Source organism: Clinocottus analis, unplaced genomic scaffold, assembly GCF_023055335.1.
Source record: "Clinocottus analis isolate CAN_PGR_092001 unplaced genomic scaffold, fCliAna1.0.p SCAF_12, whole genome shotgun sequence".
NCBI classification, from domain to species: domain Eukaryota; kingdom Metazoa; phylum Chordata; class Actinopteri; order Perciformes; family Cottidae; genus Clinocottus; species Clinocottus analis.
The window spans coordinates 11,152,593-11,180,315 of record NW_027175843.1 but is presented as its reverse complement, the minus strand read 5'-3'; the positions used below and the strand labels follow the sequence as shown (position 1 = coordinate 11,180,315).

The window sequence follows — 27,723 nt, the reverse complement described above, 5'->3', positions numbered from 1 at the left end:
ACAAACGGTGGCCAATTACAGCAAGCAGCATATTATCAGAGAAGTATGAATGCTAATTTAAAAAGGAACAGACCAATTCTACAGTACTATTTACTGGGAGGGAAAAACATTTCCTGGCATTTATTATTCACTCTTAGCAGAACTGTACAATTTGTACCCAAAGTGGAATATACAGCCCTTGAAAAAAATAAGAGCAACAAAAGCAGCAAAATGAAATACTACTTTTCATGGGGAAATTCTAACTTGTTGTACATGTTGCTGTTACAGTTTTAAAATTCACCTGTACAACATATACAGTTTTCAATTTATCTATTAATATTCCTGCATAGGAGCTTATACATTGTCATGTTTCCACATTTGGTTACTTTGTGCATTAAACGTAAGTACGCCGTCCCAACCTACATGTCACTATGCCACTTGTATGCTACACATTACATTCTCATGGCTAAGTAACTCAAATTAAAGCCTAAGATTTGTGGATAAACGAAACATTTAGCCAAATCATTCGTGAAATCTTTGTAGTTCTACATAAGACAACTGTCCCCTCCTCACCAGTAAATTAACTTCTAGCAGCTGAATCATTTGCACCCTAGCAGGACCATGTTATTTAATCTAAACGGTGGGCTGCCAAGTGTCCCTTCGGCCCTTTAAGGCTTTTTCCATCTGCAACATCTGAACGGAGCATCAAGTCACATTTTCTTCAAGGTACGTCGTCAGTATCAGTGCTTCAATCGGACCCCAAAAAGATCCTTTTACCCATGTCCTTTTAAAAACACCCCCTCACTGTCCCTCCAATGACCAAGCCCTGGTAAACAATTAGAAGCCTGGCGCAGGTCCTAGGAGGGCAGGTGAGATCTCCCCACCAGTGTCCTGCTCCTCCTGTTGCCGGCTGTTCGTTCTCGCACAAGCCAAAGCCTCCGAGAAGCTCTGCAGGTGTGGGAGCAACTTAGCCAGTTTGCCTTTTCGTCTCAGTATGATGCTGTCAGTATGAGACGATACTGGAGGAGGCAGGTCCTGAGCCAGCAGCATTTATCTGCAAATTTCCAGAGGAGCTTGACCTTCGCATGTGAGGGAGCAGGTACGGGTCGCTTCCCATCTGGTGGACATCAATCCGATCCTCCTTCCTGTATGCCAAGCACCGCCTTATGAAGGCCTAGAAGGGGGAAGAAAAGCGTCAAAAATGTGCATCTCAATCAGGTGTTTTAAGATATTATTTCATTCATAATACATTACTTGTATGCAAGTTCGCCCACCTTTGCTTCATTACTGGAAACAGGCTTGACGGGGAACTGAACATCTGTCGCTTTCAGTATGGTGTTCTCCTGCAGGATGTCCTGTTGTGACTGATTGTGGCCGAAGGGCTAAAAAAAGTGAAGCAGTTCTTAATAGTCATGCAAGCGATTACAAAAACATGCAAAGGAAGAATCTGTATTGCCTTCCTTACCTTCCTGCCATACAGACACTGAAAAAAGATAACACCGACAGACCACACGTCCACCTTATTGGAGATCTTTGGAGGTTCTTTGCCAACCACAAAACATTCAGGAGGTAAGTACCTGGCCGAACAAATAGAAAGTTTAGTGGAAAGCAACTTAACACAAACAATTAAGTGTAATTTTGATATACATATCCTTTAATTGAGCATATGAATGTATGCCTCTTTGTAAATACATTGTACTACATTCCATTTATTTTACGAACATTTCTAGTTCTTTTTTATATCATAATATTTTGTGTTGATTTTGGGGGTCCCTGTGGACAAAAATAGTGGTGGGTTGGTCGCTGCAGGAGGCCCCGCTAATATTTGAGCTGAAGGAGTTTCTGGATAAACTATTAGTTTATCCAATCTTGCACGGAAACTGACCCATTGGTACCAATCAAACATTAAGAATAACTACATTAAAATACCAGATCTTCTCGCAAATGTAGGTCATTATTAAATTCATAACTATTTAAAAAATGTTCACAGTACCTTTAAGTTAATAATTGAACGGAGTATTTTTAGTGTAGTATTTCTCCACTGAACGTCATTATACTGAAGGAGATCTATCTATATATTAAATATTTTGTCTCACCAGTAGGTCCCTGCACCCTGTGATGTCAGATCCATCCCATCAACGCCATAGTTGTCATCATCCATGATTTTTGACAAACCAAAGTCAGTGATTTTGATTTCACCACAGGCTGTGCCATCCACCAACAAGATATTGCCTTGAAATCAAAGTAAAAGTCAGCACAAAAGGAGAAATGGCATACCATAAATTTGACCGTCAATCAATTTACACAATCTGCTTAGATGTAGACCAACATATATGTTCAGAAGCACGTGCTTACCTGGCTTAAGGTCGTAATGGATGATGGGGGGTTTGATGTCATTCAGGTATCTTAATGCGTTCACAATCTGCATGACTATAGACCGTGCCTCCTTCTCAGACATTAGCTTATGCTGTTTCAAGTAGAAATCCAAGTCGTTGCCTTCGCAGTACTCCATGACAGTGCAAAACCTAATGAGGTAATGAAGATTTAAGGCCCACACCTAACAGAAACTACCTTAATAGTGATGGGGATGCATTCAAAACAATGGATTAAGTGCACTAACGTGTCTGTGTCCAGTGAGAAGTAGTCATAAAGTTTCACGATTCTGGGGTGGTCCAGCTCTTTGTGTATTCTGTACTCTCGGCATGCATGTCTGTGGAGAGGAAGATAATTATGCTTCTATTAGCAACCAAAGCATGAGGTGTTGGAGCTGTATTCTGCACCGACAGCCTGGTGTTCAGGCTTATAGACAGGAATAACAATACACTGCAAGTAAAGGACATCAGAACAGCTTGTCTAAGTATGTCACAACAACTGTTGAAACACTACCGGAAAAGTTGGGTTCCAAGCCGCTTCTATCTTTGGTGGGTGTCCCCACTGTAGCAAGTTAGCGCTGCTGAAAGCTTCCCGCTGCCGCTGCTGCTACTTGGTCGGGGCTGGTCCCGCTATCTTTGGTTGTTGTCGGGGAGCCAGCGGAAAGCTCGCAGCAGCATTAGCAGCAGCACTAGCAGTAGCACTAGCTTGGCTACAGCAGGGAGACCTACCAAAGGTATTGCGGCTTGTAACCCAACTTTTACAGTAATTATTGTATACTGCAGGTGAGATTACATACAGTATTTCCACATGGGCCAACATACTTGTGATAGTTCTCCTTTTTCTCTTCTCTCCAGTTCTTGTTAAGTTGATGGATTTTCACAGCAGCATATCGTTGCTCAATCAAGTCAAAAGCCTGCACAACATATGCACAAAAAAAGTTAGCGTCTACTTGAAAAGCTGCTAAAGGTATTATTTTGCTTTGACATTTGTGATATTAACATTGAATGACTTACCTTGTAAACTTCACTAAAGCCCCCTCTTCCTAGAAGGTATAGGAGCAGATATCGTTCATTCAACGTTGGATGATCTTTAAATCTTTGGATAGGGAAAAACACAGAAAACAATAAAAATCAAAGATGGATGCAACAATGACACATTTTTTCAGCATAAGCTTTTCCAATATATGACTTATGAGAAAAAAAGTACAAAAAAGCTTGATCCATTAGGCAGTTGCTCAATATCACCACTATGGATGAGGATTCTGACCTTGTGTGTACATCATGTTCCAATGTCAATGCAGCAACTGTGAAAGAAATGGAGTCTGACTCACTGGGAACTGTCTTCATTATTTATTCTCTTCAGCTCCCGAATATGAAGGTTGCGCACTCTCTCCAGACGCTCCAGCTCCGCCTGGATCTCAGCTTCTTCCTATAAATGATTCAAGCACACAAACACACAGAAGAAACTTCAGAACTCTGACTACAAGAAGAGGAGCTCATCAAAACCCTCTTGTACACAGCTGACTAGTTCTGAATTAAATATTTAACGGTTGACTTAATGCTGGAGCTGTCCGTGTTGTGTATTCATCGTGAAAACAATGAATACGTCGACAAACTATGTGCTCGCTCCATCCTTTAAGTGATTCACGCAAAAGGTACAGTGGTTCAGCTCTGAATTCGTACAATCAGGCAGAACTTGTTCAATTATCTGCACATTGAAGACAGGTTTCTTTACAAGTGACCGACTCCAATTAGGTTTTAACTTGTAAACTGTATAAAAGTGCCATTCAATCACACCATATTGCTGGATACATTGTTAATCTTGTGAAATGCATCTGTTCATGTGACTGTACTGCACATGAAAACATGTTGAATAACTGTTTTATTATGTTTTTAACATTGCTGCAGGTTCAGGATTGCAAACCTTCTTGAGATGTCCAAGTCGCAGTTTGAAGATCTCTTCCTGTTCATGGTACTCTGCTAGTGTCAGCCTTTCCAGTATAAGAGAGAGAAAAGAGAAAGAAAAACAAATAAATAACATTACAACACTAGGGTATGCCACATAATGTTATAACCTGCTTTGAATGGCTTGTCTGAAATCTGTGATTTCCTCAAGGCATGAACTTACAGCTGAGGTAGGCTGGGTTTTAGAAAGGGGTCATTTTCTGCTCCATTCACTGCCTTGGTTTTGCGTTGCTTTGGCTCCGAGTTTGTGGTTGGTGCTTGGGAGTTGCTAGAGGATGGCGGTTTCCTCTTGGCTAGAAGTTTTCTCTGCCTCTCAATGTCCTCTCTCTGTTGGTTTATGCACTCTTGCTGCCTGCAGATGGAAAGCAGTGCTATGATTATATTGGATATTAGTACATATGCTCCACTACAACATCATATCAGAAGTATTCATTGAACACCATGATACACAATATCAGCCAATATAAAAGTGGCAACATAATGTTTTGGCTGCACCAGAAACAAAATGTTCTAAATTTAAATCAGATCTAGCCATATGGGCTGATCCTGAGGGTTAATCGTGGGAAGCTCCTACCAATCACATATGTACAAACACTGCCAAACACTAAACTATTGTATATAAAATGTGTGCTTCCCTGCAAAAGTAATGTTTCTGGAAAAAACAGCTTGTTTCTCTCATGTTAAGCAAATGTAAAAAATAAAACGAACAAGAAAATAAGTATAAAAGCAGCTAGAAGTAATTGATATGCAAGACAAGAACAATCTCACGAGGAAAGCTTCCTACTTCACAAGGTTTTGGAAGGCATAGCCATCAGTCCACTGCTCTGTGAATGATGCTCCATGTCTCACTGTAGTGAAATGGCCTAAACGAAGTCTATCTTGCATGCTTTTCTCCCGACAGGCCTGCTTCTCCTGGGTGCTCTGAAGAACAACACAAATATATAGGTTTGCATGTGATTTTGTAAACACATAAGGTATGTTGAGTGTTCATAGAGGGGTAAGAAAAACAATATATTTACCTTTTCTATGAGCAACTTCTTGCTCATAGTGATGCATTTATTCAAGCGTTCCTTGTACTTTTCAAGTAATTTTTGTTGTTCGTCTATCTGTCTCCTGAGATCGCAGTTTGCCTGTGATGCAAGAAAAAAACAACTAAATCAATAACTGCACAAATTAGATTATTCGTTCAATCCACCAATTATATCATATCCTAAACATACGGTTTATAATGTTGACAATTAGAACAGACTTTTATTTGTTTTATTACCAAAGATGATCCAATTTCTTTTGCATTTAAGTAACATCACAGCCCAGTCAGGCCTTTCTGCACAGTAGTAAATAGATAGAGACTTTCTCCATTACCCGTAGCAAATCATCTATTCTCCCCTCCTTCTTCTCGAGGTCGAGATTCTTAGTGCTTTCAAGGGCAGCCAACTTCAACACTGTGAGGTCAGTCTAGATTGGAATACAATGAAATAAGTTGTTTAAAAAGCTGCCCAGAACAAAACATTGAAGAGCAATTACAAAGAGCTGGTGGTGTCCCATATGTTCACAATCACCTCCCTCACCTGAACAAATTTGACTGCTAGTTGCTTTGGATGTGCCATGTGGTCCCCACAAGACAGACTGGTAGGAGGTGAGCTATTTTGTCCAACCTGCAGCAGAAGAAGAGTCATTTTAGAACAGGGCAACACCGAAAGTAGCAGGAAGGAGATTTCGAGTACAAGTTTAGGTGTTACTTACAGCAAGACCCTGGCCAGATTGGGAATGTGAGTTCTGGGGCGACCGAATCACTGGTGGGGGACCTCTTACAGGACTGGACCCATTTCCTGCCTGGAACTAACAGTTAAGAGAGGAAAGGTGGAAATTACAGCCAAACCTTTGGTAACAGCAGACCCACTGTAGTTCTTTCTTCTTTTTTTTTTTAATCATAGTACTGTCCTTTTAGAGACTGGAAATTGAGTAGGTGTCAGTGGTTAAAAGACTTATGAGGTGCAGATTACCCACTTAACACTTCCTTTAAATGTATCAAAACTTACATCAAAATAGTCACTTATTTTGGGTCCTCGCACAATGGATTTTCCTATGAAAGGAAAAGAGGTAGTTGAATGTTGAATATTTCTAAGATATGATGTAAGCATGAGGGAATGCAAGCAGTTTAACGCACAGACACTCACCTTGGCTGCTCTCTGATTGGATCTCAGGTTTCCTTTTTCTGCCTCTGACCGTTTCTGACTGTTTCTTCTCTGGGGTCTGATAAATAAATTTTATATTAAATGTTTGTTTTAAAAAAAAAAATACATTATTTAGGTTGGAAGTTTTGATACTGAAAGGCTGTTTTAAACAGTTATACTTAAGGTTTATATCTTATCAAGTAACGTTAAACTGAGCCTGCGTTAAGCATTTATTCCAACACCGAATCAAATGACTCAATGTAAAACTAAAGTACTGCCATGACAGAATTTTAGCCCAACAGGTTGTACTTTGTCTGGTATGACTGTTCTCATTGCACTTTCATGTCAGTTTGGTCCAGTCTTTGTTTTGTGGTAGAAAATTCAAAACAGACCGTATAAGAATAATTCTAGTTTAAATGTCATAATATACATACCGAATAAGCAGGAGAACTGCCTCTTTTCACGTCTGACCCCTATCAAAATGAGAAAAACAAGATTTTTAAAACAAATCCAGAAAAGCAGCAAACCTGGATGTACTTTGGATACAGTGCAGACTGTGAGGGAAAGCCCACTGACACCAGTAGACTCGTCTGTAAAACGTGCTTTAAAGCAACACAGACAAGGAAGGTAACACATGAAACATGGCCAATCACCTTTCAAGCAGACAGCCCGAACTTTTTAAAGAGTTTAACGAACGACAGGTAAGCAAATGTAACTATAAACATGAAAAACCCCAAGCTCATCCATATACAGCCACGAGTAGCATTAGTGTAGTTTGACTACACAAATTAATTTATGATCATGAGGTCAGAATGCACACAAAAGTGTACCAAATGAAACACGATTGATGCAAAATGGTGACATGCTGGTGGAGCCTGAGGGTGGATCTTGAGCTAATTATTTCAAGATTATTAATAAGTGCATTTCTCAATAAAGGGGAGAAATTACCCTTTATTTATGTGTCAATCTTTAACATGATAGCTTTAGGTTTTTTTCACCTCAAACACACATCTGTAAAATTAGTAGTAGTAGTAGTAGTAGTAGTAGTAGTAGTAGTAGTAGTAGTGATTATTATTTTCTACAATCTTATGGAAATAACTATATACTCATCCGGACAATAGACCTACATAGCCGTGTAAAATCAATGCTATGTTAGCACCATGTAGTTTTCATTAATATCTTGCTGTATGCGAATACCAATATTAATGCCATGTGTCAAAAAGCTGGGCAGAAACAAGCTGGTCAAAAAGGGAACCATACAGATGTTTTATTTATTACTATTATAGATAAATATACCAGTATCGTATTTATGGTATCATATCAAATTCTAGTATCGGTATCGTGATATTAATGGATGGTATCGTATCGAAGTCATAATTTTGGTATCGTGACAACCCTAATTGCTACTAACCTCCTAATGTATATTTTTAAGTATTAATGGCCTTTAATATGTCACCAGTCCTGTAAAATGCATTTATCAGCTGTTTTTGATTCAAATAAAAACAATTTACACACTGATGCACAAACAGACACACCGACTTCAGTTGAGGTGCTCTTTCAATGTGGTCGAGGACACATTTGTGTACACATTGTTAAAATAATGCGACTGTATGCTGATCAGACCACCTCTGAATGTAGTCTGAGTGATCGGTCCATCAGACTGTCAACCTGCCATCGGATCATCTTAAGGCTGAATTATACTTCTGCAACTCCAACTACGGCTGACCACGCAGTCGGATTGACGGACTCGTTTTGCTTTTTTAGTTCCCGTGCCTTTTCCATACTCCAGAACAGCAGGTGGCGCAACGACCGTTTAGAGTCGACCTGCACACCGACGTTCACCGATATCTCGCTCCAGGAATTCACCTCCTTCTACGTGCCCTTATACACCGTCAGACGGGTTATATAAATGCTCATTTTTGCAGGACCTCTTCAGCCAAACGTTCTTCAACGGGATCCATTGTTTGTGTTTCTGCTGTGGCTTTTAAAAACAGCGGTATTACGCTATAACACCGGAAATGCGAGACAGAATGGATGTGGTTAGCGGACCAATCACAGCCTGTGGGCTTATGTTGCTTTGACAGATAAGTCAGAAATTTGGGCTGACGCACGCAAGCACGCAAAATGGCCGATTTGACTACGCAAGGTCGGCCATGCGTGTCTTGCGTGCTTGCGTCTCCGCGTAAAACCCGAGTATAAATCAGCCTTAAGACGCACATTATTGCCAGGTTTGAATAGGGTCTCTAATCTCACCCATTAAAAGCACAGCTCTACATCAATAAGCAATAATATAATTTACCTACATAAAACATTAACTTATTTATAAATAATAATTCTTCATTTGTTTGTGCCAATAGTTTAGTGCAGTGGTTCTCAACTGGTCTGACACCGGGACCCACCATCAGCCGCCCAAATCGAGGAACAGTCTCAGCATCTCCAATGTATTTAATGAAAAGCTGGTGCAGTTTGAACCTGAGATCGTATGGAGACAGTTGTGTTCATGCTGGGTGTGTGATTGTGTGTGTGTGTGTGTGTGTGCAGGGGTGTTGAAGGTGCATAACAAAACAATAAAATAAGTAACAAAACCAAAACTAACTTTGCGGCCCAGGTGAATAATAGTCACGTAGGAATAAAAAACAATATCAGGAAACACCTTTAAAGGATTTACATTTTGGTGCCATGCTGTTGAATCACTCTCAAAAATGTATTCGTCTGTAAGCGAGTGACGCACCGTCCCCTTGGTATCAAGCCGCGCAGAAAGAATTTTTTTTTAAAAATTTAAAAAAACAAAGGCTGGTTTTATTTTCAAAAAGTGACCGAATACTGTGCGTCTGAGCCTCTTATTCTTGACACATGTTAGAGGCTATGTAATAACGTTGACCCAAAGATGAAACTTAAATGTACGTTTCAAGTCTGCCGGAGTGCCGGTGTTCTGGATTAAAATCAAGGCAGAATATCCTAAAATTGCCAAAAAGCTCTGAAAACCTGCACGCAACATCCAAACCATGAGTGTGAATACAGATTGCGATCAGTGGTGTTGCATGCTGGGTGTTGAAACCATGAGTGTGAATACAGATCGCAAGCAGTAGTATAAACCTCAGTCAGTGATTTCTGAACTTTAAACAGTCAATTTAAATGATGAAGGTGGGCCGGCCCAAACCCCATCGGCCCACAAGGGATTTACCCAGTATCCCCCTGGTTTGACCCAACCAAGAACACGCTGCTAAAAACATGGAGGGACGAGCGGCAAAAAAAAAACACGATACTGTGCTGCATAAAAGTCCCTTCAAAATAATGTCACAGGATTAAAAAAAAAAAATTCTAATTTTTTTTTTTCCCCAAGCAAAGGCCCGAGACCCATTAAAAACAGGGAGAAGCACTGGTTTGGTGTACCTCTGACTCCTTGTCGCTGGAGGATCCAAGGCTGCCAAAACTTTGATTTGAACATTCATTATTGGTCAATCCCTGAAGAAAAAAAAATTGGGATAAGACATGGACACTTAAAAATAGTATCTTGATCAATTATGATGTACAGACACAGCTAAATATTCACTCACTTTGGTTCCCGCACTTGTGCTGCCGGTGCTGCCTCCTGTGCTACCACCAACCCCGCCCATAAAGCGTGCCTCCAGCAGCTCTTGTCTCCGGGGGTCCAGGCTGTGCAGCTCCTCCATGGTGCCTGGGAAGATTAGCAACAATATACAGTATGTCTGTTATTTAAGGACCGGCTTAATTGAAGTGTCTGAATGCTCCCACTCAAGAGCGGATGACACAGTCGCAATGAGATACATTACAGTCATTGACATATACAGTCACAAATCCTCACAGGTGATAACATATTAGTATAGACCAGAATAAGGTCAGGCCAACAAGATATGACAAAGACCGGTTTTAGCCTGACACAATAAAAAAAAATAGACCTTTAAATAGTTTATGAAACTCAAAATGCAGAGCAGACGTCCAGGAGTAACAGGCAGCTCTGCACCACAAATGCTATTATCCTGAGAGTCCAGGAGCAATGTTTCAAATGTTAGACACTGATGAATACCGCGCTCCTGTGGGACTGTTACGTGAGCTCTCTGGGCTTCAGTGTTGCTGCTGACTCAGAGGGGTCTGCCCACTAAACCTGTGGTTTAATGAGACAACCATTTTGATTCTACAAAAAGGCTTCAATTTAAATGGAGAACCTAACATTAAATAATTAATCTCAATAACAACAACATCACAACAGCCGAGAACAGAGCAAACAAAGATTGGTTAAATAAAATATAGAAAACATACTAAACCATAAGATTAATTTTAAGACATATGACAATCAACTATGACAGCAGAATATGAATTCATTTTTTCACTATATGGCTAAAATGCACCATGGTGACGAGAGATGACAAGACGATAACAAATTCTCCTTCAACTAATTGTCATTGTATGGGTCATTGCTCCTTGACTGTAGCCAGGGAGAAGCCTGTACTTTATAGTTGTGATGAACCCGCCTCCCCTTCTCTCTTGATTTTTTTTACAACTTTTTGACATTTCAAACACTTAACTATTTATTGAAAAAAATTAAGATGTTCAAATGAATTGATAATGAAAATAGTTGCAGCCCTACTGAGAAGCTCATTTATTTACAACATATTGATTAGAAAACCACAGATGTACTATGCAATGGAGAGAATATGCAGAAAGTCAATACTACTTTTGTAAACAATCAACTACTTTGCTGACATGAAGATTATAAAAACCACACATACAAGTTTTAGTGTCCCAACAGCCTTAACAATACTGTAGATCAACAAAAATCTATTGATTTTAGCCTCTAAAACCAAAAATTCTGTTACAAGTAGAAATAGTGTCAAAGGATGGATGGATTGATGGCAGCTGTTAAGTTATACATTATAATGAAGCAGCCAGCACAAAGGTCCATCACAGTTTACAACATTAAGTCACTGGGAAATGTGTCGTAACTGTAAGATACAGCTGACTCACTAAGTAATAATACTGACATGTAAATATTTTCCAGAACACACACACACACACACACACACACACACACACACACACAATTTGTATTACTATTGTGTTAACAAAAAGGCTACCGCTAAGGAGCTATGACCCACGAACTATACGATGACAATTTGACCAGCAGCAAAGATAAAGAAAAGTCTCTATCACATTTTCATAGTGAGATAGATAGTTTTGGTTGCTTTTTTGTGATAGATTTAACCTGCTGGTCACTTATCTGTGACTAGGGTTACAAAGGGGCGGAAAGTTTACGGTAAATTTCCGGAAACTTTCCACGGGAATTTTGAAAAAAAAAAATGTGCCTACGTTTTTTTGCAAAAGCATATAACGGAACTTAAATGTAGTTGAGAAGGAGACTATGTACGCCGAGCTCAGCTGGACCCTGAATGTAGCTGGTTGGGAACATTGTTTGCCAGAAACATAAACGTAAACATAAAACATTATGTTGTTTTTAAACATCTTTGTCATCAGTGTTGCATCTGAACATTTCAGCCCGATGCCTGACAAGTGTGAGAGCGTTGAGTTGCGTAGGGGCTCAGAGCGGTATTGCAGACAGATAGAGATTTCAATTACAGCTCGCAACATATTGAAAAAAATAACTGAACTAGTTCATTTTTTGGAGCTGTAAATTTAGTTCAATTTTTTTAATTATGAACTATGAACTGAACTGGTTTATGTAGGTCCAGGAAGAAAGCATTTAGACCTGAACGGTTTCAGGGAAAAACACTAAAGAAAGAAATTTGTGTTGGGGGGTGGTGATCATATGAAATACACCTTTTTTTATTCAACGTTCATGTTTTCGTTGTTCGATGAAAGAATAAACTTCTACTAATAAAATGTCAAAAAGGTCAAAAATGTAATTTTTAAAAGTTAGATTATCAATGTTTGCGTGCATGTCTGCTTACGACAAGGTAAATGCAGTTAAATTACCCCAAAATTTCCAGTTTATTCCTGTTAATTCCTGTTAATTCCCGTGGAAAGTTTCCAACTTTGAATATTCCCGGAAATTTTGCAACCCTAGCCATGACTTAAACTGTGTTATGTGGGATAAAAATCAGATTTATTGATACGATTATGACTACTATGATACTCATTCGTACATCATTAGTTGCAAGTAGTTCGCTGAAATGCAATGAAGTGACAAGTCTAGCAGCACAGACAATATGTAGATCAAATTCTTTCGTAAGAACAATTAATCATGATCTGCATCCAAGTTATAACTGGACCTAAAATCATTTGTTTTTTTAAAAAACATATACCCCGGATTAATAAGTTCATCCCAAACTTGCACTACACATTAAGCACATACGATGTAAGCAGTGATCAAATATGCAGGAGTTTAAAAATGTATACAAACTTTTGCCAACACACTTTGGCTTGATAACACCTAAAGATCACATCAACAGTTACAAACCTTCCCATCCTTGTGTGCGCAGGTTTATAAAAATAAAAAAATTTCAATAAAAAATAAAAAAAATTAATAAAAAATAAAAAAAAATAATAAAAAATAAAAAAAGTTAAATGAAACACATATTAGGCACGGGTCCTTTACCTCTTCCTAAAGCATCTCAGAGACTCGGTATGCTCTCGTCATATTTCCCATGATGTGTCTGTCGCTTCAAAGCAAACGTGCAGTCTATTTTGCTGAAGAAGTAATCTACTGCAGACATCTTTAATGACTAGAGGAACAAGCAACACTATTTTGCAATGAGTATACAGCAGTGCTAAATATTCAGCCCTCAAATAACCAAGACAAACACTTTTTCTCATTTCATATGCAACTATTGAAATTAATAGAATTGGTTTGGCTGGAGAGTTTAATTCATGTGGTCAATCTATTCTGTTTAATTATATGATGGTACCTATGAACACATACTATTTAGTAGGTGGTTTTGCTGCTGGTTTTCAAGACAATCATATTCTAGCTGGTGTAGGATGCCTCTATAAAAATACCTCACTTTTCACCCAGATTGTTTATGTCAGTTTGACGTCATAACTACATATCAGCTGTGTAGTTTTCCACAAGGATTTCCCTTTGTCTCAAAGACCAAGGCCTCATGCATAACTATTATCTATATTCCAGCCCCTGCAGGAACATGTGGTTGAACCCTTACAACTCTTGCTGAGGATGTCATTTTAACTCTGTGCTGCTGAACAGACTGACCACCTGTTTAAGGCAGACTTAGAAAGTCATAAAAAATATCTGGCATACATTGGGTTGGATTACTTACCTCGGTTAACTCATTGACCAAGTTAACAGCACAGACAACAATAGTCTACCAATTGCCAATATGTAACAGTGTCATACAAATGTCGGCAGTGTTTTTTTAATTAGTGTAAATCAATGCATTAAACATGAGCACTGAGACAATTAGAAGCTACGTCAATGGTCAAAGCTAAGTCAAAGTCCTCAATTATCACAATATCCAGTAGAAACTACAGAGGGAACAAGTAGGTGTGATCCACACAAGTGACAACTACATTGGACCACTAAAAAAGACCAAATAAACGTGTGTAGGTTAGCAGCCTGTATCCCACGGGACGTCTAGTGTAACATGGTGGTATTTACTCTATGGTTAAGTTAGCGACACTAAAAAAGGTCAAACAAGGCTACCTACCCTCCAACACGGCGGCGTTAGCATTACACCCAATGCTTACATTAAGGTCTGCCATACTGTCAAAAGACCATCGACCGATCCAAGACAGTTAAGGTGATGATTTACGTTAGTCACACTTGTAAGTTAACGTTAGATATGTCCACTGTTGATAGAGAAACGCCACGGTCTAACGTCACACACAAAGGATAGCTAACACCTAACTTATCTGGTGGCACAACGTTCACCGGCAAAAAAAAATGCTGGATTTCTCTCGGTGCATTTAACGCTACTAATCCATTTTACATCCATCTGTAAGTTAACTAGGGTCCGCTCTTGTAACGGCAGCGTGCTTGAAGAAGGATGCGCCGATTACAGCGGCTAGCCCGTATTGTTCACGTATACAGGTTTATCGCCATTATGCACGTTTTTGGTCAATAGGTTGCTGCACGAGCCTGGTCGCAGCCCGATGGTCCCGTGTCTCTTGTGCTAAGTTACCAGCTAGCCAGACGGCTCCACCGACTCCGGAGCTGACGCGTTAGTGCAACGCTAGCTAGCAAGAGCTGGGTTTTGCCACCAAGATTTTCTCGGTCGTTTTAACACAATTTCCCGTTCGCTCTTCAAAAAATAACTACAGTGAGCAAGTAGGAAACACATGTACGTCTTAATACGTGAAACGATACCTTCCGGGGCCTTCACCACTGCCGTGGTATGTTGCTGAAAACACAGTCCGTGTTGGGGACGTGGAGAGCTGGGACCAAAGATGGCGTCCCCTCCAAACTTCCACTACTTTGGACACTCATCAAGCTACTTTTCGTGTGTTGGTACAGCAGCGCACACGGTTAATAGTCCACAAAGGCTGTGAAATTAATCATCGGGACATACCACAGTTCGTTTTACATGGACACGGTGACTACCACTGAGTTAAAGTGTCTAATCATGATCTGCTTTTGGGGCACAAACCTCTTCACACCACCACAGCAGAGCGTCCTGGCTCCGGGGCCACCTCTCCGTCTTCAAGTGGTTGCCAATGAAACGTCATAAATCGTGTGCAAATTTCTTATCGCGAGGGGGATACTTTTTTTCTCAAATTTAACGACCACATGAAGCCCAGACATAAAGCCTACTTTTAAAGAATATACACTGTACGCCGGAACCATGCATAACTACATTTTAGATAGAAGTTGTAAACTCACCGGAAATTATGTTTAGAGCAAATAAAAAATAAGTATCTGACAGTTTTCGTTTGAAGATATTAAATTACTGTTGGACAATATCAAATGGTTGTGGAAGCCTATTTCAACCAATAAAATAAGTCATTATGAACATTATGACGAACTATATCAAAAATCTGAGATAAGTACAAATTATATATATATATATATATATGCCATAATATATTCTATACTTCATAATTATAAGTTTGACCAATTAATTCAAAAGTTTGCCATGTCTCATGATATTAACTTAATAAGACAAATGTTTGATTTGTGTCAGAATTTTGACATTTAGTATGTGTCAGTATTTTTTATCATGCAAAAACTATCTAGTTTTTCCCCAACCTAAGGATTAATAAAACCAACATATTTTATTTACGAATAAAAGTTTTCCATTTGAACCTTACAACATTATCTTGATATAGTCAAAGCATTCAACTCTAGATAAGAATACAGTCATCTTGAGGATACAAAACCAGAGAACTTAGCTTTATTCAACATGTTTATTGCATAGTTTTGTTGTAGTATACATACTCATTTAATTATAACAGTTTTTCGGGATTCAATGACTGGAGCAAGAACCAAAACAAAAGGCCAGTGCAGTGGGGTGTTAAGATGGTGGAAATGGATATGATTTCCTGTACTTGCTCTGCATCCAAACTCGGTGCATTGCAACTTTTTTTCCTCTGTTCACTTGGAGTCGTCTGTCCTCCAGATTCTGAATTTCTTCCAGTCCAGCATTGGAAAATAAATTATGAACCTCTTCTGTAAAAATATCAAATTAAAATAATCAATACATAAAATACAGTAAATACATGCCTTTTTATTTCCTCTTCATAAATCCCAAAGCCAGTGGCTGGCAGCTAAGGTTGCTAATAGTGCAAACAGCGGCAGCAGTGCTGACAGAGCCAACCGCTCACATGCACAAACATGCACTAAAGATGAGAAGCTGGCATAACAACCATAGATTACAACACACAGAGGTCGAGTGACTTCATTATCTGCTCGGGTAGACATTATTCAAGTATATCTTTACAAAGCAAATAGTTACTTGCTGCTTCTAATGCCCTAAATGATGTATGAGAACCTTTAAATATACCTTGTCAACATATCCAATACTGAAAAGGTAACTCCTCCAAAGTTCCTAAAACCTCAAAATTCCCAGATAGAAATACCATAGATATCGCCTCAATGTCCTCAAAAGTAGTTTTGGTCCTGTCAGAAACTGTTATTGAGCAGATGAAGATCTCAGGGTTCAGAAATACCTTTAGTGTAAAAGTACACACAGGTTCCATCTCCTCGTGTATAGAAATTTTCTGATAGGCACCGTCCTGATTGTAGGAGATTAAAAGGTTAATAAACAAGTACAGATGAAATATATTAAATCGTCAAAACTCTCACACACACACATCAGTGTATAGAGACTATTAAACTAATTAGGTGATGTAGATAAAATATCTGTATTCAGGTATGTGTTACTATTTGAAGTCTCACCTTTCTTAAACCTGAGTTGTGAGAAGTCATATCTTCCATAATCCCGGAAGAGAAATATCCCTCCATGTTTCAGGTATGTAGACAGTCGGTTCACAATTCCTTGCGTTCTGTCAGTGAAATGTTGATTAATAAACCCGCCCATCCCTCAAATGTCAACCTAACCACTGTACAGTTGATATGTTGTACTCAGTGACGTAATACAGTTGGTATGTAAGTATGAATTATTTAGACAAATTTAAATGTGATGATGGGTTGTGCATGACTTATCAGAGGGGCTCGACAGGTAAAACATCTGTCTTTTAATTTTCACTTACCGCTCCGGATGAATGGAGGAGAGCACAAAGACCGCCAGAATAACATCCAGGCTCTGAGGAGGGAAGGGAAAGGGGGCCATCTCCTCGCAAATGTCATGGACAAAAGCGTGACACACAGAGTCATGGTAGTCTGGATGGTCCTACATGAGGAAAATAAAGGAGGTTTTATAGTCACACAAAGTAAATTTCCAAATGGTAGTTGATATAGATTTTGGCAAATGTTCAGTGTTTGTATTGCAACCATCTAGAACATTAATTCTATGACAAATGTCACAGCACTAACAACAACTAATTTCCCCTTGCTATCATTTCACTATCATATGTGTTGTGAATAATGCAAGGGTACTGAGATTTTGACCTTTAAACTCCTTCTGTAAGTGGCTGCTTATAAGAAATATACGTAAGTACATTATCATTTTGCACTTAATCTAAATCAGGTTAAGATGTAAATACACAGTATCACAAGGAATGCTGCAATAAATAATCAAATAGAAAAATACGATTAGATTATACATATTAATTCATTTTCTTTTGGGATCTTATTTTATATGGTACAATAGAATATAATTAAACTATTTGAACAGATGACAATTACCCAAAACAAATATATATATTTTTGAAATACTTAAACCAATCCAAGAGCCCTGTCCATATGAACATGATTCATAACGACATGTAATGTTAAATTTGCTTTAATGGGATTTCTGCAGTTTTACGTTACGCTGACTCTTTTAGTCTTCTTCTTAACATATTCACTAATTGATTCTGCTGTAGCTAGTAGGTAGGGCTTTGAGTTATTCTGCAGTACTTTCAAATGTGCTCAATGTGTGAGGGAACAATGGTTTGAACTATATATACATACATATATATATATATATATATATATATATATATATATATATATATATATATATATATATATATATATATATATATATATATATATATATATGATATAAGTCTGAATTGCTTTTTTTTTAATTATCAACCTTAAACCAGTTTATAATGTGCATGTTCATACTGAGCAATACTAGAGACACTTGCCTTGACCAGCTGAATGGCAGATGGGGAGAAGTCACAACAGTACAAATATGAGTCTGTTTCTCTGTGAAACAGAACAAACAATTTAAAAACACTTGACTGATAACAAATACAATACAACTGCACCTTTTCTTTATTGCATATTGCCAAAAAATGTATAATTGCCTTCCTGGAAAAACAAATAGATAAAATATTACAGAAACAGAAAGTGAAAAGTGTTAAATGTGCTCATAGCCAATGTTAAATTGAAAACAATCAAATTATAAATGGGCATAGAAACTCTCACAGTGTGTTACACTTCTCCCCACCACTGTTGATGATGACTGAAAAAGCACCTTTGGCTTGAACCAAAATTTGAAGTCTGTCTCAATAACAACAAAATGCTCTTTTTCTTTCTCACTCATTTCTTTAACAAGAAACAATAAAATGATATCGATAACAACATTTCACTGCCCATTATTGTGTGCATTTGAATGTTTTGCTTATGTAAACTTGTTTTGCAATAACAATTGACATGATCCACATCAATGGTGTTGAAAAGATGAATTTAATTGGAAAATGGAAATTTAAATTTAAATTTTTACTCACTTTATAGAATTAACGATGGGAAATGCGCTGTTACCAACCCCACATCCAACCTGTGAAAAAAAGTGCTGTTATCTAACACTTTTAGTATAGCAACTTACAGCCAATTATGGCCACAATTGTCTAATGGTCCACATGCAACAATCTAAATTAAAACAATCAGAATTAAAATCAATACATGTAAAAAGTTTTGAAAACCTCCAAGATCCTGAAAGACGCATTCTGTCCGGGGAAAGCAGGAGTATGTTTTGCAGCTTCATTTAGTTCTGGTGCTGCTCTGTGACCGGACTCCTTCTGATGATTGGTGGTGTCTGTATGTCTGTGTTTGGGTCTGTTGTGTGGCTGGTGTCTGGTCTCTGTGTCGATGATGGATCCAATTGGTTGCGGCCGTGTCACCTGCTGATCGCCCAGATTCCCGTTTGTGGTTTGACTTTTTGCACATGAAGGAAGCAGTTCTGGAAACTCTAAAAACAGCCACTTGCGATCTTTAAAGAACTTTTCCTGGTGCATCTTGTAAAATCTGTCCCAGTATTGGCAAGCCTCTGTGTCAAATTTACCTGTGTGGACAAGACATTTCATATTTTCACAAAAAATAAACCCTAATCAAATGTAACTTGGAAATGTTTTTGCAGGGATACATTCTTGCCTTGTTCCTCTAATGGAATGTGTATGCAGGAATTTTCTTTTGCCTTCTGCCGTGCGTTTTCTTTATCCTCCTCTGTCCATTGCACATGATCCCTAACAAATCAAGCATTCCACGTGGTATTGTTAATATAACTGCTCACCTAGTAACTTATGAACATAAAGAAAATATAAAACTGTAACATATAAACCCACTGTTGTGTTTTAAAGTTGATCAGCAACCCTAAATCTCAATTTAGTGTTTAAAAGTAGGCACACATATTCTGTAATCCTACGATCTCCATTAAAGGCATATACAGATGGGTGGTAAAATAAAAAATAACTGCGGTACATCACTGACCACATGTTGTGCTTAAAGATGTCATCAGCATTGGTCAGAATCCGTGAACCAAGTGGCGCTGAAGGTCTTCCTCCTGTACAATGAAGTCTTGGCAACAATCGGCTGAAAACTGAGAAACTCTGCAGTTTATGCATTTTTTCTGTAAAAACGACAGAAGAGTAAATTATTGTTTTAATCTTCAGGCAAGGACAAGACAAAGATCCCTCTGTAATCTGTTAAAATCACATTTGTTTTGGTTGTCCGAAGATAATTTGAAGGCACTTTTCAACAAAGTTTTGGTTTTGGCAAGATGAATATAAGGTTAGGACAGAACATCATGTATCCTTGATGGTTAGTGTTCAATATGTTTTTTACATGACCTCACTGACTTGCTGGTATTTCAGTTATTACATCCTTACGCTGTGCAGCCAAACGTCTAGTGAGGATCCCAAACTTTACACAGGTACCAAATGGCAAGCAAAGTTTGGATAAAATATTTGTATAATGATACCAATCAATATAATGGTACTTTACATCCATTACATGGACCAGTGCTGTCAAAGGAGTCTTTGGTTTTACTATTTTATTAAATTAATAGTGCTTTAATGTCAAAACAAATCAATACAACAAAATACAATAGTCAAAAAGTATAAAATAATACACATTTTACGATCTTCAATGGGAAATCAGACTATATGGTGTTAATAGGTCAATAACTTTCATGCATATTTTTGTGTCCGGATCCATTTTTTTTAAGTGAAACAATTCATGACATACATCATTTAATTATATAAAACCTATTCTGTTAAAATATATTTTCAGTTCATTCAAATAATTTATATTCTTTTATGTTTTTTATGTTTTGGCACTTCGAACCGAACGTTTGTCCAGAAATGTTCATATTTTCAAAAGTCAACGTGACGCAACCATAAACATGGGACTTTTATTTTGAAATGGAGTGCAGAGGAGTTAACGGAATATTAGGCTCGTTCAAGATGAGCTAGTTCTGCGCAGAAATCGATCGCCGGCGATCGATGCGCAATGCATGCCGGTTAGATTTGTGTACGACTTGCTCCCGGCTTGCTCTGACGTCATGCACACGTGGTCAACGATACTCTCACGAGAGCGAGGCGGCCGTCGATTTCAGAGGCAGGCACTGCAGTAGCTCTCCACCGACTGCCTGGCCCAGTGCATGATGGGAAACGCCTGATTGTCGCCACATAAGAGAGCTGATTGGCTCTTAGATCTGACAGCAAACACCACATGTTGTAGAAAATCCTTATTTTATGTGTAGTTGTAACACTAGACGCTCAATCATTGACTATTAGTCTCAGGTTTAATCTAAAAACATATTTTGTGTGGTTTATAATACAAAATTGTATTTATATATCACATATCAAAACCAGTAGTAATGTATTTAACAGGCAGACATAAAACCAACAAAGGACACAGCTACACACATATTTATACATGAATATATATTTATAATCACATATGAAATTATAAATAAATCCAAATGTCATTTGTAAACTACAAGTAGACTACAGATCCGAACTAACAGGAAGTATTGTATTCTGTAACTTCCTGTTAATACATTGAAGGCAGCTAAAAACTGTCCGACTTGATCGCAGTTTTTTGTCAACGCCTCCCGCAGCGGCCGCCTGTTCTTGTCTGGATTCCAGTCGAGGCGCAGCTCTAACAAACGAGCCTATTGCTTCATCAAGAGACACCAAATTTCATTTGTGGCTCAGTGAAAATGTTTGGAGATCTCTCTGAAATATTGATTCAAATATATACTTTTAACTTACAGGTAGTATGGTACACTTTGCATGTCTAGTCAAACAACCAAATTAAAACCACCAAACCTAATACAGCGATGCTCTAAGGGCGCTGGCGGTTCAGTGTGCCTTAATTGCGCGACTAGAAGAAGACGCTTGACGAAGACTACAAATATGGAGCGAGTGTCCAGTTAGCAAGCATAGGTAGTTAATTAATGCGAGACTATTACACTAACTAGCTTCTTTATTTCGTCCCCGGGCAACTCCTCTATTCACCTGATGCCAGCCTCATATGTAACAAACCAAGTACGACTTTTGAACGACGTAAACAAAATATCGAGCTAACTTTAGTTAGCGTTAGCTGTCACCTTTCCGTGTTAGCTAACTAGCGAGCTGACAGTGAAGCTAAGAAGGAGTTTCCACAGTGATCGAGGAAAGATGAACAGCGCTAAGTGAGGGGTGTGGACGGTCTGGCACTCACCTGGCTCTGCCTGTGCTCTTTGGATCAGCTTGGGTTGTTGTCTCCTGCCATGCTACCAGACAGTCCTCTTGTAGAAACACGTGCCACCTGCTGATGGCGCCTTGCCGCAGAAAAAGAGCCGTAAACGTCACTGAGCTGTTGAGCCGGAGGAGTCGAGGCATCGGGGATGCTGGGACCCTGATCAGACTCAGTATGACGGTCCTTCGAGGTATCCTACTTCAGGTAATGGGGGAAAATATACTATTACATGTAGCTGGCTCGTTTCAATGGATGCTGAAGCTTTAATATACTAACTATATTCTTTGTCATTGTAGGACAACAGGGAGTTCCTTAAAGTATGGAACAAGAGCTCAAAATCCAAAATAATGTATGAGAATGGTAAAATCTACTTTGAGAATTACCAGAACTGCTACAGCTGGTGAGTATACATATTTAACGTGTCATTTTTAGTCTTCAGCACACAGAATTAGACCTTTAGAGCTACAGATGAATTACAGAATATTTTAAACTGGTATAAACAAGTCATATAGGTTAATTTATGAGTTAAGTCATGATCACTGCAGGACAGCTGTGAGACGCAGGTAATTTACTTACTAAAGAGAAATAATTCCACACCATAATTTAAATGGAACTGTGCAACTTAGTTATGAAATACTGCCTTCTTTTATTAATTTGGTCGCAGGCTAAATAGCTTGCTTAACACAATTTTACCCAGATTATTAAGGTCATCTACTAAAATTGCTGTTTTGTTGCAATAAGAACATTGTCATGATGATTATACATGTGGCATTGAGGAGTAAAAATATATAGAGACAACAGAATAATGTTTATACTCTGACACACAATGAGTGATTACATCTTCTGGTTTAAGTGTTCATGCGGAGCCTCAACTTCTATACAAACTGCCGAAGAGATCTAAATTGGAGAAAATTGAAGATGCTTTGCTGTGTCAGAGCCCACTTGTAAGTAACAAACTGAAGCATTTTTTTCCTTCACTACCAGATTTAAACATCCCGTGTTCAGATTATTGTTTCATTTGTTTTGTTGACAGGACAGCACGTTAGCCTCCCCCTTAGATCAAAAACCCTGCCTCTTGGCTTTGACCGCCAATAACTGGCTGTACCGCCTTTCAGCTGAAACAGGAGAGGAGCTGCAGAGAGTTTACCTGTCTTCAAAGCATAAGTTCAGGTATTGTCAAGGCCCTGAGTTCTCTGTTTCTACAGTGAAGACACATAAATGTTGCCTATTTTCAGTTTTAAAACCTTTAACCTTAGTATGTGTTTGGTTTTTTTGGTAGGTATCTCAGCTGGGATGTTTCTCAAGAGATGTTCTATGTTAAATCTGTTCAAAACAAAGAAACCTCTTTAGCACGACAGGTAAGTTATGGTGTGTTATGTGTCTAGTTGTGTGTCTTATTGAAGTCAGGGCACTTCATTAAAGCCGAGGATCCTGCTGTACATGGATTTGTGGCAGTTCATACATTGTGATGGAAGCATTGCATGAATCTAATAAAAATATGTATAGGATCAGTGAGAGTATAACTAGCTAAGAGCTGCAATTTAACAAAAACAAAATGTCCATTAGAAGTTTCAGAGCTCAAGGTGATGTGTTTGAATTGCTAATTTTGTCCTAATCCCAAACATTACAATAATCAAGAAATTGTAATAAGTAGTACATTCTCAAATTGTCACCAGTGAAAATGTAGCATGTTACGCTTCATAAATCACTAATTTGTCCCTATTATTATTATTATTATTTTTTTATTTTTTTATTTATTTTTTTATTTAAAAAAAATTGACTCATCGATTTGCTCAACTCTGTATTTTTACTACTTATCTTAAATTATATCTAACATACATCAGAAATAAAAAGATATGACAGAAATGTATCTTTTTTTAATTCACAGGCGGGAATCTCTCAGAATACAGTGATGCACCTGGCCATCTTTCATGTCTTTCCCTTACAAATTGTTGGCATTTTGGATATCAACAAAAAGGTATGCAGATTGGTTTGTAGTTGTATTATTTGTATGCTTGAGAGAGTAATGTTTTATAAAAATGTAAATCTTATTCTTTCAGGTATTTGGAAACGGTGTTACCGATGTTGTTCTGTCCCATGGTGTCCTTGTGGTGTCTTACAGCAACAAGTCAGTAAAGCTGTACAGCTTTGAGCACATTGTTCAAAAGGTGGTTATAGGATTCTGAATTTTTATTTAATCAGATGTTTAAACTTCCATCCAATGTGAATATTTGAATATTCAATGCTTTCTAATCTTCTGGCTCATCTTGCCGCTTGGTTCTTTGTATCTGATTCAAGGAATTTCTAATCTAACAGTTTCGTTGTTTTCAGTACTTGATAGAGAAGCTAACGCTTGGAGAACAGAGTTCACTTCTTGGTGGCCAAATTGCGGGAGATGTTCCGTTTGGTATCCCAGTAAATATACAGATCACAGGTGAGTACATTTTTAAGTTTAGACCAGTGGTGTCTTTGTGTGAAACATTTTAAGGATCTACTTAACTTCTACTTTTGTCTTAATCCGCAGATCAACCTCAGGTGCTTTTCGAGGTATCTTGTGCTAATAACAGTGTCCAGATTGGAGGCTACCCGTGGCATTACATCTACACACCAACGCAAACAAATCACAAGGGCACTCACCACATCTGTGCTCTCAAAGACAACACTATGGTAAGTTTAAATAATCACCTTTAACCTTACACTTTAATATGTTTAAATCATTTTGTAATCTGAGTAGAAAATGTAACATGCTTGGCTATGATAGATGCATATCCTCATTCTTGTTGTGTGGCAGACCACCAAATTGGCCAAAGCTATTGAAGCACCCAGGCTAAGAAGGGCCACAGATGTTTGTGACAGTCTTTGTGTTCAGCTGATGGACAGCGCAAGACAGAACCAAACCTGTAATCAATATTCGGAACCCCGCTATGCAGATTTATTCTGCACATTTTATACAAGCTTATCTTCTCAAGATTATTCCAGATTCAGTGTCTTTTAATGATGTTTATATTTATTTCTTACAATTGCCAGCAACTAGGGCTGCATAATAAATTGTGTGAAAAAACGTAAAACTTGTCAGTTTCCAAAACACAGGAAACCATAGTGTTGCTTGCCCGGATCAATGTGGTGCACCTCAAATACTGGTAAAAATATTGCAGCTTTTAGTATAGGGCAAAAATACATTTGTGGTATAATTTTGAAATTCTATGATTGTCACATAATTACCAGAAACCTAATTTTCAAACTGATAATCCACCTGAAATCTTTCCAAGTATCAAACAGCACTATCTAACTCCTTTTTTAAAGCTTTATAAAGCTGCAGCACTGTTCACAAACACCTTCTTGAGTCTACAGTGGTTAAGCTGTGCTCAAACCACAGAGTTTGAGTGGAGCATCACTGAGATAAGTAGAGTATTATCGTTTACACCATGGGGCGTGCACAGGTTGTGCAGAAATTCAGTTACACATCACAGAAAAAAACTTGTCATATAAAGAAATACCATTCTACTTGACTTGCCTGCTAGATTTTTTCGGAATACATTTTCAAGAACTGTAAAAGGAAACCCAGTTATAGGTTTGTGATCATAGTACTATGTGCAGTTTTCTATACAATTTTTAATGTGATACTTTTTAATTTTATGACATTAGGCATCAAATGGAATACAAAACATGAACTGCTGCTCTCTAGAGAGTGATGGGATTTTCTTCCACCCTGACGACTCAGGAAGAATTGTTCATGTTGGACCTACAACCATAAAGTGAGTGCTACAGTCAGTCCATGTGCTGTGCTCTATGTACAAACAGTATGTTGAATTTGTTTTAAATATTTATTATACTTGACATGTTCCATACATTTCTTTGCCCCTCCTCAAGTGTCCTGAAAATCCTTGGTGCACTGAACAATGGTTTACCATCAAAGATAGTTGAGGATTTCTGTATGAAAATCCATCGAAACAACGTAAGTGTCATTATTTACCTACTAGCGAACTAAACACTTTACTTGCAACATACTTTGTTAACCTTGATCTTGAATCAGCCTCATGTATGTATCACATGTGCACTATAACAACTTTTGTTAGACGGTTTACATGCGATTGAAATGTAACGTTTGCTCTACTGCAGCCTACCTCACAAGTCACAGTCACCTCATCAGGCCGTACAGTCAAGAAAAGATTTCATCAGCTGGATGATGATCCAGCTCAAGAGGTAAGTGATTACGCTTTTATTATTGATCCAGGGTTTCTGTAAAGAAAATACTTAATACTGGGGGTTTCCAAAGATGGACGCAAAAGCACACTTTAGGGTCTAAGTAAATGATAGTTAACTTAAATAAATAAGTTAAACACAGTTGGTGTGGAACATACAAATACTCTTTGGCAGCCGGGAAAAATATGTAGTCTCTTCATATTGTATATTTTTTTCATTGTCATGAAAAGACAAAGCAACAATACATTTTACAGACTTTCCGCATTGTGGAATATGAGGACGAGCTGGACCTTTTGGCAGTCGTGGTTACGAATGGTGAGGAGGGAGAAGGAAGAGCCCAAATCCAACTGCGTGACAACCAGAGTGGGCAGTTACTGCGGACTGTGCATCTGGTTGAACCTTGGGACGAGGTGAGTGACCTGACAGGACATTACTCACTTTAAGCTGAGATGTCTGTGTATATGTATTAATGTGTGCTCTTTCAATTTGTTTCAGACTTATCCACATGAGTTGTTTTTTGACAAAGACACAATTGTTCATATTGAACAGAAGAACACCAGCTTCTGCTGCCATGTTTACAAGCTCATGGTTGCCAGAAAATAAGTTTTTCATTTTTCAAGATAATGCAAATATTTGTTTTTAATTTGTTTTCTTGTACAGTTTTTCTGTAAAGCTCATATTGCTGTTTTTTACATTTGGATTAATGTCATGTCTATTGTGTGAGAGAATCATTGTTAGTGCAAAGACTACAATGATTCAAATCACTGTATTGCTGATAAACGTGTGCTGTCTCACACGTATAAACATTTATACATTCCTTAAAATAAAATGATTGTATTTTCCTGAGTTACTCTGTATTTCTTCTTTCTTCTGTGTTTCCACCAAGTTCATCCAAATGTTAACATATTCAAAAGTGTCTTTGATGCAATGTTAAATGTGTGCATTATTGGCTATTTGCTGTGGCAACCAACAGTACAAATTTATTAGTGTGGTGCAACCCGACCAATTTGTTACTGATGTAAATTAGTATTTGTTGGAAAAATTCACTCAACCCCTCAGAGTAAAATCATTAAAACAGTAACATTTATTTGTTGAAAGAAAAGAGCAGAGTCAGAAGTACAACGTGATGGACAAATTGCATATCCAAGACTGCTCCAAGATCTCTCAAAGAACCACCTCTTAAAAATGCATAATGACCCACTAACAGAAACTCTCGTGACGTCTTCGGCCTAACCGTGAACCTTTCCCCTCGTCCCATAGAGTGTTTTGCAAGAAATGGTCATATAATAACAAAGGAACTGCACGTTCTTTCAGACAGAAACCTACAGATTCCCCAGTCTCATTGCTATCAGGAGACATGCTGAGTTTGTGAATAAGAATAAACAGAGACAGTTCAATGAGAAGTTTGAATATAATGGTAAAACAGTAACTGATGAGTAAATCTTTTTTTTTTCCCAACAGCATTCTTGCAAACTCAGGCATGTTAACATTTTGTATTTTTATATTGGTAATAAATTTGAAATTG

General features: G+C 38.1%; 3 protein-coding genes across 3 annotated transcripts; 1 reads left to right on the top strand and 2 right to left on the bottom strand.

Moving 5' to 3' along the window:
* Positions 1-87: 87 nt before the first annotated feature.
* Positions 88-15,063, bottom strand: tlk1a (tousled-like kinase 1a). Its single transcript, XM_068571763.1, is given in 24 exon segments — positions 88-1,153; positions 1,254-1,361; positions 1,445-1,556; positions 2,076-2,211; positions 2,335-2,504; positions 2,600-2,689; positions 3,174-3,265; positions 3,366-3,447; positions 3,683-3,780; positions 4,276-4,342; positions 4,480-4,668; positions 5,101-5,237; positions 5,336-5,446; positions 5,679-5,771; positions 5,885-5,971; positions 6,060-6,155; positions 6,356-6,399; positions 6,494-6,569; positions 6,925-6,963; positions 9,884-9,955; positions 10,048-10,169; positions 14,790-14,832; positions 14,834-14,866; positions 14,868-15,063. Coding segments are annotated over 24 exon segments (2,310 nt in total). The 5' UTR covers positions 14,910-15,063; the 3' UTR covers positions 88-982.
* A 781-nt stretch (positions 15,064-15,844) lies between these two features.
* On the bottom strand, positions 15,845-22,177 carry mettl8 (methyltransferase 8, methylcytidine). Its single transcript, XM_068571771.1, has 10 exons — positions 21,978-22,177; positions 19,740-19,878; positions 19,404-19,495; positions 18,956-19,314; positions 18,761-18,810; positions 18,176-18,236; positions 17,132-17,271; positions 16,818-16,924; positions 16,589-16,654; positions 15,845-16,088 (listed from the first exon to the last, which is right to left on the bottom strand). Exons 2-10 carry the CDS (start codon positions 19,871-19,873, stop codon positions 15,934-15,936), a joined length of 1,164 nt encoding a protein of 387 aa, XP_068427872.1. The 5' UTR covers positions 19,874-19,878; positions 21,978-22,177; the 3' UTR covers positions 15,845-15,933.
* On the top strand, positions 21,681-26,967 carry dcaf17 (ddb1 and cul4 associated factor 17). The gene is given in 15 exon segments (XM_068571770.1): positions 21,681-22,054; positions 22,057-22,199; positions 22,292-22,395; positions 22,849-22,939; positions 23,029-23,165; positions 23,275-23,353; positions 23,884-23,973; positions 24,056-24,163; positions 24,327-24,429; positions 24,520-24,662; positions 25,641-25,750; positions 25,866-25,950; positions 26,115-26,198; positions 26,453-26,608; positions 26,694-26,967. Coding segments are annotated over 15 exon segments (1,569 nt in total). The 5' UTR covers positions 21,681-22,026; the 3' UTR covers positions 26,802-26,967.
* The last annotated feature ends 756 nt before the right edge of the window (positions 26,968-27,723 follow it).